Below are 12,672 nucleotides of genomic sequence, written 5' to 3'. Positions count from 1 at the left end.
TTACGACATCCTGCAGCTCGCCCCAAGATTCCTGCACAGCGAGTGCCCAGCGATGCGTCGCCTGGTGCTCAGAGGCCTCGTCGTGCTCTGCAAGACCCCCGTGATGGTGAGCAGGGGGCAGCTGGCTGAAGCTGTGCTGGCGACGTGGGGCTGGGCACGGGGTGCTGGGTAGCAGAGTCGCTTGGACTTGGCTGGGCCTTGGGAGCTGTGGTAGCTGCTCCCAACGCTCCTGCCTCCCCGTTCACCTGCCCAAGTCCTTCGGGGCAGGCCTTTGCACCTGGGTCCCGAGGCAGCAGCGTGGGCTCAAACTGCTGCAGTGGTTTTGTCCGTGCAGCCTTTTTGCGCTTCACAACACAGCGCTGTGTTCCACACAGGTCCGAAAAATGCAGTGTCTACTGCCAGTGCTGGTAGACCTGCTGCAGGATGCAGATGCCGAGGTGGTTGAGAAGGCCCTGTTTGTACTCAGCGACGTGCTTATGTTCATGGACGTGCCAATTCCCAGCAGCATCGCTCTGCCACTGGCTGAGCGGCTCCGGCCACTCTTCGACAACGTAAGGCTTTGTGCCCCCCACCACGTGCGCTGGCTGCTGCCCAGAAACTTTGTGGCCTGTGGCTTTTCAGACCCTTGCTGTGTGGTGGGCCAGGAGCAGCTGCTGCTCAAGTCTTGCCCTCTTCCTTTCCCCTAGGAATCCTCGTACATGCGACTGCTGTCCATCAAAGTCTTTGGAGATGTGATGGAGTTTGTAGAGAAACAGGGAAGAAAACCACTGAAGGCGGAGGTGCAGCAGAGCCTGATCCCGCTGCTCTGCCACTTGCATGACGAGAACCAGAGCGTGGCAGAGGTGAGGATTTCTGACCTGCTGGGGTCCCCGCGGGAGGTGGCTCGGCTGCCTCCTGTCCCGGTGCCTCGCGGGCTGCAGCGCTCCAGCCTCCTCCTGGCCCTGGCTCCAGAGCAGCAGCTCTGGGGGAGCTCTGTCCCGCTGCTCCGGCAGCACCAGGTGCCCGGGTTGGGGGTTGTCCCACTCCTGGGCCCGGGCACCGAACGCGCCGGCAGACACCTTTGTCAGCTGCTGCATCTTCCCAGCAGCGGCCAGGAGAGGCCCTGAGCCTTGGCCAGGTGCAGGGGACGCAGGTCCTGTGCCCTGGGCAGCGGTGCCATCTCCCAGTCTCTGCTGCTCTGCAGGCCTCTCAGGTAATCCTGCTTCGAGCTACGAAGCTCCTGAAGAAGAGGAAGCTCAGGAAGCTGCTGAAAAGGCAGCAGACATCATGGGAGGCTGGCCAATGCCTGGTAAGAATGGCCCCAGAGCCCCAGAGCCCCAGCGCCAGGCTGGACAAGCCCCCTGTCTGCACTGCCCAGCGTGTGGTGCTGGCAGCTGTGCCCCTGCCCACTGCTGCCAGCCTGCACCCCACGCACGCTGCCTTCCTCAGGCGTGCGGCCCCGCGGGCTCTTCTCCAGGCTCCTCTTCCTCCCCAAGCCCGGCACCAGCCGGCTGCTGGCTGGGCTTTGCCGTGGGTGTCCCGGCAGGGGAGGCCGGTCCTGCGTGCAGGGGCCGCCTGGCCAAGTGGGACATCCTGTGCCAACCTTTCCCTCCTTTCCCTTGCGCTCTCTCCAGCTGGCAGAGTACGGCAGCAGGGCAGACGAGTACCTGGTGCAGGTGCTGCAGTACCTGCAGAGCCCGCAGGAGTCCATGCAAGCGGCGGCCATCAGGTTCATTGGTGAGCCACAACTCCCCGGGGTCCCTCCCTGCCCCACTGCAGCTTGGCCCCAGCCCCGGCTGCTGCAGCGGCAGCAGGAATGGGCTGTGGAGCCCCAGGTGCCCCACGCGGGGCCGGGGCAGCCGTGGGGCTCCCTGCCGCCCTCTCCCACCCCTGCCCTTGGCCGTCACGCTCGGGGACGGCCCCGGGCTCAGCCCCGCCGAGGGGAGGAAAGCGTGTAGCTGGGCTGATGTGGGGAAGCTGTGCTGCTGGGGCTGGCAGGACTGCTCATGGGCTGTGTGTTCCTAGGTCGTGCTGGGCGGTGCCTGAGGGCTCAGCGGGAGGAAAACCTCCGGATCCTGTGCCAGGGTGAGTGAGCGCAGTGGGGTGTCAGCGGGGACTGTCGGGGGGAGGAAAGAACCGGGGCAGGGGGCTGCAATCCCTGCCCCGATCGGGAGGGCTCTGCTCCCTGCGCAGACGAGGGGCAGCGTGGGCAGAGCAGAGATTTCAGGGACACGTGGCGTATTTGTGGCCAGCACCTTCTGGCCGATCCCGTTGGCCCCTGCTCCCTCCTGGCCATGGGAAGAGCAGTGGGCTGGCCCTGGCAGGAGGGCTTCCTGGGGTCCCCGCGGATGCAGGCTCTGACCTGGCCTCTGTTCCTCTCTGTTCCAGCCCTTGAAGGCATGACAAGTGACCCCAGCCCCTCGGTCTCCAACCTGGCAGCTCAAACGCTGCTGGTGCTGCGGGCTGCAGAGAGAAGGTCTGCCTCCAGATTTGGGCTGCTGCACAGGCTGTGGGGGAGGCGGCCTTCTTTCCGGGGCGCTGGCTGCCTGTGCTGCTGCAGCTGCATGCGGAGCTGATCCCAGGAGCTCCCTGTGCTGGACCACCTGAGCCTGGAGGGGGATGGCCTCTGAGCGTGGGATTGTGGAGAAGGAGCTGCCTTCTCCATGTCTTTACGTTGTGGAAATAAAGGAGTGGAAAAGCCAGGCCCTGAAGGAACCGGGAGCCTCAGGAGAGAGTGACCAGTCGTGCCCGCTGTCCCGCAGCTGGCGGCAGCACCGGACATACCCACAGCCCGTGGCCTGGCTGCAGGCACGAGCAGCTCCGCCGGCCTGCGAGAGCAAGAGGAAAGGAGAGGAAAAGCTTTTGCCTCCCGGGCACGTGCTCTGCAGCGCTCACGGCTCCCGTGGCAAGGAGTGGATGGGGTACAGCCCACAGCACCAGGCCATTTCTGTCCCTGGCGCACAGGCACTGGAGCTGCCTGTCTTGAAGCTGCGAGGCTGCTGCAGGCAGCAGGCAGTGCCAGAAAAGAAGCAAATAGCGAATTACAGGGCTTTAGATGGTTTGCTGCAGATTGCTGGATGTAAGGCGCTGAGGTCTGTACAGACGCATCCTTGTGTATGTATTTGCATACATTCCTCTGTTTGTAAATACACGCGTTGTCGCTGCACAGAGGGAGTCGTGTCTCAAGACAGACTGGAGATGGACTTAACAGACAAGAGGGAAATCCCACCCTTTCATCCACTGCTGTCACCTTTCCAGCTTTTTATCGTGATGCCATGGGTTGAAGGGAGAGGGGATGTTGCTGGAAACCCTTCACCATGGCAGCTGTAACCCTGCTCTTGTCACTCGAATCCTCGTCTTCTGGTTGAGCCAGAAAGATGGATGGCATTTCTCTACAGTCTGCTTGCATGGGAGCTTGTCCTCTCCTGCCTTTGGCTCTTTCAGCCGAAAGACGCGCCGCTCCTCTCTGGGCCCTGTCCCAAAGCTGCACAGCTTCTGGGGGCGAGAGGCTTTACCTTATGCCCAAGTGTGCTGGCTTTGTGTAGCGGGGGGGCTACAGCGGCAGCTGCTGCGAGGAGCTGCTGGAAGTTTCCCCTTTGTGCGGTGGACCCGGCCGGGTCTAGGGTGGACCTGCCGCTGGGCAAGGCCGAGGCAATTGGCGACAGTGCTAACGCCTCTGTGATAACGTATTTAACAAGGGGAAAATAAAAAAAGAAAGTGAAGAAGCAGAAGCGGGGGCAGAGGGGGAGGCGCGAGGCTGGTGGGCCTGGCAGGCCTCACCCTCTGGCCTCCTGCCGGCGGCCGCCTGGGCCCGACTTGGCCCGGCCCGGCCAGGAGAAGTGAAGAGAGGAGATGTGAAGAGAAGCTGAGAGGCGTCTGCCTGAGCCGATTGTGAAGGATTTCTTGTGAGAGGAAGGGCTGCAGTCGCCAAGGGCAGTGCAGAAGGAGGGGGAGCAGCAATGCAGCTCCTGGCCAGGATTCACCTGCAGCCCGTGGTGCAGCCCATGGTGAGGCCGGCTGTGCCCCTGCAGCCCGGGGAGCCCACGGAGGAGCAGAGATCCCCCCGCATCCTGGGGAGCCCACGGAGGAGCAGAGATCCCCCCGCAGCCCGGGGAGCCCACGGAGGAGCAGAGATCCCCCCGCAGCCTGGGGAGCCCACGGAGGAGCAGAGATCCCCCCGCATCCTGGGGAGCCCACGGAGGAGCAGAGATCCCCCTGCAGCCCAGGGAGCCCACGGAGGAGCAGAGATCCCCCTGCAGCCCGGGGAGCCCACGGAGGAGCAGAGATCCCCCCGCAGCCCGGGGAGCCCACGGAGGGGCAGAGATCCCCCCGCAGCCCGGGGAGGACCCCAGGCTGGGACACAGGAGGAATGTGAGGAGTTCTTCCCCCGAGGAGCGAGGAGTGGCGGAAACCAGCGTGTGATGAACTGAGCATAGCCCCCATGTCCTATTCCCCCTGTGCTGCTTGGGGCGGGGTTGAGCTAATTTGGAATGATCTTAAGACCGGTGAAGCCAAGAAATCTATTATAAAAGAAACTTAATAATCCAGGTATCCATTAAGCAGGCATTCTTTATTACAGCACTGGGCACACAGGGGATCGCTCCTCCAAATGTGTGCAACGTGTTAAGCAAAACGAACGATATTTATGCATCATAGTCATATATATTTATAGAATTCCCGAGGACTTGGTTACATACTCATTAGTTTTTCGAGAAATCATTATCCTAAGTTTCCGCCCACATGAGACAGGTTATTCCCTGGGCTTTGCTGACATCTCGTGTCTGCTCTCAGGAGTCGCAGTCCCTCTGGTGGTCCTTTACTTCATCCTCCTCTTCATCACTGTGTCCTCTGCGTGAACTCAGACTTTTATTTTACTTTCTTCTTGCTGCCAAGGCGGCTTCTCGTTGACTTGTCTTTGTTGGTTCCTACTGTCCTTGGTTACTCCATCCTATCAGTCTTGTCTTAGCTCATTGCTCTGCTTCTAAACTCCTGAAGCCCCCTTCTCTTGGGTTCAGCTCCTGTGTCTGTATTCCCTCAGGATGTTCCCATCTGACTCATCTCAGCACCTGCTGGGGCATTCTGAAAGTATCTCGTTATGTTAAATTTGTCACTCTGCTGTTCTTTCTCGCAAGGTTAGTGGTTTATATTTTCACATGAGCAGGGTTCCTGCTAGGCTATACAGAAATTACTGCTCTATTATAAAGCTACTTGTTTTGTTATTTAATAATTTTGTTATTCCGGTTAGCCCTTTATTCTTCTAAATCTCTTCTTCATCAGGAAGAGGGGAGGGGTGAGGGAATCTGTTTTTTTTCTCTCTTATTCTCCTGCTTTGGTTTTGTAATGAATAAATTGAAATAGTTTTCCCCAAGTTGCGTCTGCTTTGCCCGTAACGGTAACTTGAAGGATCTCTCCCCATCCTTATCTGAAACCTCGAGCTTTTTTGTTCTATTTCCTCTCCCCCATTCCCTCGGAGGGTGGGGAGACTGAGTGAGAGGCTGCGTAGCTCGGTCCCGCGTGGGGCTGAACTACGACACCAAGCAGAATCTCCCTTGTGCAGGTTGTGCCTGCAGCTTCCTGTGCTTTTGCTGTGCACCTCTGAGAAAGGCCTGCCTCTGCCTTCCCTGTCACCTGAGGTTCCTCGCTTCAGGAAACCCCCCTGTGCTCTGTGCTGGTTGGTGCCACTGCGGATGGTGCCGGCACTGAAGCTGTTGCCTCGGCGACTCTTGTTTATTTTCACACAAAAAAACCCCCTTAATCTGTCCCTTCCAGGTGAAGGTGACGTGTGACCAAGGACTGAGAAAGACCAAGGACTGAGAAACACCTCCTGGTCTGTTAGCAAGAACAACTGAGCTAGAGCTGGGACAGGGAACATTTCCTGGCCGACTTTCAGCAAAACCCTCGGCAGAACTGAGAAGGTGGGGCCGAGGGACGCAGGCGGAACGCGAGGATGCAGCGAGCACGGCCAGCTACGCCCCTCTCGCACGTGGAGCTTCGTGTCTGCGGGAGGACTCTTTGCCAGTGACGGCGGCCGTTGAACCAAGGGCCCAAGGACAGCGCACCCAGAACCTGACTGCGCGTTGCTGTGTCCCAGAGCATTAATCCAAGACGTTCAAAAGCAACACGAACGAAGCCCATTCAAACGCGGTGCCCTCACTGGAGCAATGTTATTTACAATACGTAGGGAAACATCATTGCTACCGTGAGAATACCGATTTTGTAGTGAGCGCAAAAAAGGGTTTGTGCTGCGAGGCGGACTCGGGGGTCCCCAGGGCGGGGCACGCTGCAGTGTGTCACAGGGCCCTTTGTGACCCGCCGTGATATGCGCGCTGCCGATTGGATGGCACGTGGCAGTGTGTCACAGGGCCCTTGGCGATACAGCTGTTGGCGTCAGAGGGAGCACCCCACAGTGCCCGGAGGGCGCGACGGGACAGGACGGGACAGAATTGGGGTGCAAGGAGCTCCTGTGCAGCCACCTTGTTCCCTGCCGACCCACGTCCGTGGTGCTTTTCCGAGGCGTCTCTCGTCCCTGGGACAGGATCCCTCGCGGCCAGGCCTCAGCGGGATGGCGGAGAGACCGCCCAGCGAGCCCAGGCTGGCCTGGCTTGGGAAGGAGGAGGAGGAGGAAGGTGCTGGGGCTGCCCCAGCACGGCAGCCTGATGAGGTGGAGGAGGTCCAGTCGCTGCACGCAGGTGAGTGTCTGAGCTGGGACACAGGGCTCGTGGCTGCTGCCGCCTTGGCCCCATCCCATCCCCCGTGGCCATTCCCACGGGAAGAGGGTATGGGGCTGTTCCCCACAGCTGGCTCCGGCCATGCTCCATCCACTGGGCACCCCCAGCCCCAACACGTGGGCAGAGAGACGGGGGTCAGCGTCCCCACCAGCCCCTGCCCCGGGACTGGCCCTGCCTGGGCAGCGCGGGGCTCGCCTCTGTTCTCCAGCCTCTCCCGCAGCCCCTCAGCTCTGCCTGTGCTCTGTCTTTGCCACATCCAGGCTGGGACTTGTCGGAAGAGGAGGAGGAGCAGGAGGACACCCGTACCCTCTTCTACTGGACAGCAGCGGTACCCACAGCCATCCCCGCCTGGGCTGGGGCTGCTCTGGCTGCTCAGCCAAGCACTGCCGTCAGGGCACTTGGGGTGACATCCCTCCCTTCCCCGCCCTTCCTTCTCCTGCAAATGTTTTAGGAATCCCTCAGCCTCACTGAGCAGGAAGGCACCACTCTCACGGCCGTCAAGGGCAGGGCAGACTCTGAGTCCTGCAATGCAGAGGCTTGTGCGGCCGTGCCTCTGGAAAGTGACACCTCCTGTTTGGAGCATGTAAGTGGCCTTTGGCCGGGGCTCGAGCTCCCCAGGGCTTGTGTGCCCCCTGACGCCGGGTCCCCTGGGCACCCAACAGCCTTTTAGGCTGGCACAGTGCGGCAGGAAGGGAAGCACATCCTCCCTGCCCCTCAAGGCACCGGTGCTCGGCCGCCTTCGTGCCCGCAGGGGCAGGCTGGCAGCCGGTGGTTGCCCAGGCCAGGGCGCTGTGGCCGAGACCCCGCTAACACAGAGCTCTGGGCCTGCAGAGCTGCTGCGACCATGTGGAGGGCGATGGTCTCCTCGGGCAGGACTGCGGAGAAGGTGCTGCTGGAGCTGCTCTGCGTGCTGGAGGACTGGCCAATGCACAGCACGTCCACCTCCGACGGGGACAGCACGGGTGTCTTTGCCCTGGCCGTGAGTTTCTGGACTGTGCCTCTCCGGGCGGCTCTCCACGCTCCCCTGCATCGCTCTGTCACAGCGTGGGCCGGAAACCTGGCTTAGGGGCAGGCTGAGGGGGCACGAGGCCACATGCTCCCCCTGCGTCTCCCACGGCCCAGGCCAGCGCCCGAGCCTCCCCCTCCCACGCTGGGGCCCCGCCACAGGGATATTTCGGCACTGAGTGCTCTCTCTGGGTGCTTTGTTTTCTGCAGGCAACCAGGGCGCTGCGGGAGATCCTCCAACTGCCCAGGTGCCAAAGGGGATTGACAACGCATTTCCCCCACCTCTTCCTGGTTCTGCTCTTCCAAATTTTCTTCATCACAGAGCAGATGCCAGAGGAGGTTGAAACCTTCTGGAGGGAATGCCGGGAGGAAGATGGCCTTCCCACACACCCTAAAAGGTGCCCCACCCCAGTCCTCCTGTTCCCCCCACGGCCCTGGAGCTGCGGCCAGGGCTCCCGGTGTGACCTGGCCTTTGCTGTGCACGCAGGTTTGCAGTGCTGACTGTCAAAGCGCTGCTCTGCCGCGTTGGCTATGAGAACGAGGTGTTGGAAGTCGCACGGAAGCATGGCTGGGACACGCTCCTCAACGCTGAGACCCAGCACTGCGCAGTGGGTCTGCTGGCCAGGTGAGAGCCCCCTTCTTCCCAATCCTGCCCCTGCCCCCTCCATTTCTGCCCTGCAGACGGGGCGCCCCACACAATCCCCTTGGTCGTGGGTGAGAGGGACTTGTCAGCGAGGGATGGCCCAGCAGACTGGAAAAGCCTGGGAGAGGTGGGGGCACAGGAGCAGCCACCTCCCAGAGCGCCAGAGGTCTCCTCGGAAGGGAAGACTTTGGGGCAGGAAGGGGGTTTTCCCCGTTCTTTCCCCAGAAGGAGCCTGCTGCTGTTGGGGTTGGCGAGGGGTGGTGGGGAAAGCCCAGGCCTCCGGGAGCAAACGCTGCCGGCGGCTGGAGCAGAGCGCCACGGGGGCCTTGGCCTGCCCGGCCCAGCCTGTGGGGTAACAGCTGGATGAAGGGGGACAGTCAGTCCCGGGAGAGGTTTGCACGCCGTGCTCAGGGCCAACCGTGCCTTCTTCATCCCCTTGCCAGAGAGATACTCGGCGCCTCGAGTTACTTCTGTTGCTGGACAGCAAACTACCTCATGCAGCTGCTCAGCCGGAAGGAGCCACGCTGGGAGATGCCCGCCATGACATTCCTTGTGGAGGTGAGCCAGATGGGGAGCGCTGCCTCGCTGAGCTGCCTCCCACCACGCTGCCCTGTGGCAGCAGCAGCTGCGGGGCAGCCCAGCCGATGGAGCTGGGGCAGAGGGGGAGCTCTGGCGAGCGATCAGAGGCTGCCGAGGGCTGGGAGGCACAGCGGAGTGGGCGAGCGACCTGCGCCGTGTGCCCCAGGGGCTCTGCAGCCGCTGCTGCCTTTGGGCTGGGCTGCCTGGGACGGTGCCCGTGCCCTCTGCTCCTGGCTGGACCCAGCCCTGCGCGGTGCTGGGTGCCGGCCAGGCACCCCTCTCACTGCTCCGTGTGTTTTAGCTCCTGCCCTGCCCTAACACAAGCAGATGGAATTACGACATCCTGCAGCTCACCCCAAGATTCCTGCACAGCGAGTGCCCAGCGATGCGTCGCCTGGTGCTCAGAGGCCTCGTCGTGCTCTGCAAGACCCCCGTGACGGTGAGCAGGGGGCAGCTGGCTGAAGCTGTGCTGGCGACGTGGGGCTGGGCACGGGGTGCTGGGTAGCAGAGTCGCTTGGGCTTGGCTGGGCCTTGGGAGCTGTGGTAGCTGCTCCCAACGCTCCTGCCTCCCTGTTCACCTGCCCGAGTCCTTCGGGGCAGGCCTTTGCACCTGGGTCCCGAGGCAGCAGCGTGGGCTCAAACTGCTGCAGTGGTTTTGTCCGTGCAGCCTTTTTGGGCTTCAAACACAGCACTGTGTTCCACACAGGTCCGAAAAATGCAGTGTCTACTGCCAGTGCTGGTAGACCTGCTGCAGGATGCAGATGCCGAGGTGGTTGAGAAGGCCCTGTTTGTACTCAGCGACGTGCTTATGTTCATGGACATGCCAATTCCCAGCAGCATCGCTCTGCCACTGGCTGAGCGGCTCCGGCCACTCTTCGACAACGTAAGGCTTTGTGCCCCCCACCACGTGCGCTGGCTGCTGCCCAGAAACTTTGTGGCCTGTGGCTTTTCAGACCCTTGCCGTGTGGTGGGCCAGGAGCAGCTGCTGCTCAAGTCTTGCCCTCTTCCTTTCCCCTAGGAATCCTCGTACGTGCGACTGCTGTCCATCAAAGTCTTTGGAAATGTGATGGAGTTTGTAGAGAAACAGGGAAGAAAACCACTGAAGGCGGAGGTGCAGCAGAGCCTGATCCCGCTGCTCTGCCACTTGCATGACGAGAACCAGAGCGTGGCAGAGGTGAGGATTTCTGACCTGCTGGGGTCCCCGCGGGAGGTGGCTCGGCTGCCTCCTGTCCCGGTGCCTCGCGGGCTGCAGCGCTCCAGCCTCCTCCTGGCCCTGGCTCCAGAGCAGCAGCTCTGGGGGAGCTCTGTCCCGCTGCCCCGGCAGCACCAGGTGCCCGGGTTGGGGGTTGTCCCACTCCTGGGCCCGGACACCGAACGCGCCGGCAGACACCTTTGTCAGCTGCTGCATCTTCCCAGCAGTGGCCAGGAGAGGCCCTGAGCCTTGGCCAGGTGCAGGGGAGGCAGGTCCTGTGCCCTGGGCAGCGGTGCCATCTCCCAGTCTCTGCTGCTCTGCAGGCCTCTCAGGTAATCCTGCTTCGAGCTACGAAGCTCCTGAAGAAGAGGAAGCTCAGGAAGCTGCTGAAAAGGCAGCAGACATCATGGGAGGCTGGCCAGTGCCTGGTAAGAATGGCCCCAGAGCCCCAGAGCCCCAGCGCCAGGCTGGACAAGCCCGCTGTCCCCACTGCCCAGCGTGTGGTGCTGGCAGCTGTGCCCCTGCCCACTGCTGCCAGCCTGCACCCCACGCACGCTGCCTTCCTCAGGCGTGCGGCCCCGCGGGCTCTTCTCCAGGCTCCTCTTCCTCCCCAAGCCCGGCACCAGCCGGCTGCTGGCTGGGCTTTCCCGTGGGTGTCCCGGCAGGGGAGGCCGGTCCTGCGTGCAGGGGCCGCCTGGCCAAGGGGGACATCCTGTGCCAACCTTTCCCTCCTTTCCCTTGCGCTCTCTCCAGCTGGCAGAGTATGGCAGCAGGGCAGACGAGTACCTGCTGCAGGTGCTGCAGTACCTGCAGAGCCCGCAGGAGTCCATGCGAGAGGCGGCCATCAGGTTCATTGGTGAGCCACAACTCCCCGGGGTCCCTCCCTGCCCCACTGCAGCTTGGCCCCAGCCCCGGCTGCTGCAGCGGCAGCAGGAATGGGCTGTGGAGCCCCAGGTGCCCCACGCGGGGCCGGGGCAGCCGTGGGGCTCCCTGCCGCCCTCTCCCACCCCTGCCCTTGGCCGTCACGCTCGGGGACGGCCCCGGGCTCAGCCCCGCCGAGGGGAGGAAAGCGTGTAGCTGGGCTGATGTGGGGAAGCTGTGCTGCTGGGGCTGGCGGGACTGCTCATGGGCTGTGTGTTCCTAGGTCACGGCACGCAGTACAGGAGTGGTAAGGAGCAGGTAAAGCTCCAGATCATGTACCAGGGTGAGTGAGCGCAGCGGGGTGTCAGCGGGGACTGTCGGGGGGAGGAAAGAACCTGGGCAGGGGGCTGCAATCCCTGCCCCGATCAGGAGGGCTCTGCTCCCTGCACAGACGAGGGGCGGCGTTGGCAGAGCAGAGATGTCAGGGACACGTGGGGTATTTGTGGCCAGCACCTTCTGGCCGATCCCGTTGGCCCCTGCTCCCTCCTGGCCATGGGAAGAGCGGTGGGCTGGCCCTGGCAGGAGGGCTTCTTGGGGTCCCCGCGGATGCAGGCTCTGACCTGGCCTCTGTTCCTCTCTGTTCCAGCCCTTGAAGGCATGACAAGTGACCCCAGCCTCTCAGTCTCCAACCTGGCAGCTCAAACGCTGCTGGTGCTGCGGGCTGCAGAGAGGTCTGCCTCCAGATTTGGGCTGCTGCACAGGCTGTGGAGGAGGCGGCCTTCTTTCTGGGGCGCTGGCTGCCTGTGCGGCTGCAGCTGCGTGTGGAGCTGATCCCAGGAGCTCCCTGTGCTGGACCACCTGAGCCTGGAGGGGGATGGCCTCTGAGAGCGGGATTGTGGAGAAGGAGCTGCCTTCTCCATGTCTTTACGTTGTGGAAATAAAGGAGTGGAAAAGCCCTGCCCTGAAGATACTGGGATACTCAGGAGAGAGTGACCAGTCATGCCCGCTGTCCCGCAGCTGGCGGCAGCACCGGACATACCCACAGCCCGTGGCCTGGCTGCAGGCACGAGCAGCTCCGCCGGCCTGTGAGAGCAAGAGGAAAGGAGAGGAAAAGCTTTTGCCTCCCGGGCACGCGCTCTGCAGCGCTCACGGCTCCCGTGGCAAGGAGTGGATGGGGTACAGCCCACAGCACCAGGCCATTTCTGTCCCTGGCGCACAGGCACTGGAGCTGCCTGTCTTGAAGCTGCGAGGCTGCTGCAGGCAGCAGGCAGTGCCAGAAAAGAAGCAAATAGCGAATTACAGGGCCTTAGATGGTTTGGTGCAGATTGCTGGATGTAAGGCGCTGAGATCTGTACAGACGCATCCTTGTGTATGTATTTGCATACATACCTCTGTTTGTAAATACACGCGTTGTCGCTGCACAGAGGGAGTCGTGTCTCAAGACAGACTGGAGATGGACTTAACAGACAAGAGGGAAATCCCACCCTTTCATCCACTGCTGTCACCTTCCCAGCTTTTTATCGTGATGCCATGGGTTGAAGGGGAGGGGATGTTGCTGGAAACCCTTCACCATGGCAGCTGTAACCCTGCTCTTGTCACTCGAATCCTCGTCTTCTGGTTGAGCCAGAAAGATGGATGGCATTTCTCTACAGTCTGCTTGCATGGGAGCTTGTCCTCTCCTGCCT

At 61.9% G+C, this 12,672-nt stretch overlaps 1 protein-coding gene across 1 annotated transcript; it reads left to right on the top strand.

Moving 5' to 3' along the window:
* The first annotated feature begins 2,598 nt into the window (after nucleotides 1-2,598).
* On the top strand, nucleotides 2,599-11,818 carry LOC147600315 (maestro heat-like repeat-containing protein family member 7). The gene is made up of 12 exons (XM_086751218.1): nucleotides 2,599-3,058; nucleotides 6,968-7,035; nucleotides 7,159-7,290; nucleotides 7,459-7,686; nucleotides 7,923-8,110; nucleotides 8,200-8,337; nucleotides 8,799-8,913; nucleotides 9,236-9,373; nucleotides 9,953-10,108; nucleotides 10,450-10,554; nucleotides 10,880-10,982; nucleotides 11,634-11,818. Exons 1-12 carry the CDS (start codon nucleotides 2,599-2,601, stop codon nucleotides 11,816-11,818), a joined length of 2,016 nt encoding a protein of 671 aa, XP_086607344.1.
* The last annotated feature ends 854 nt before the right edge of the window (nucleotides 11,819-12,672 follow it).

This window comes from Chlamydotis macqueenii, chromosome 6, assembly GCF_036417535.1.
Source record: "Chlamydotis macqueenii isolate bChlMac1 chromosome 6, bChlMac1.mat, whole genome shotgun sequence".
In the NCBI taxonomy this organism is placed as follows: domain Eukaryota; kingdom Metazoa; phylum Chordata; class Aves; order Otidiformes; family Otididae; genus Chlamydotis; species Chlamydotis macqueenii.
Note: the sequence above shows the minus strand (reverse complement) of the source record. Positions and strands in the feature narration are given on the sequence as shown.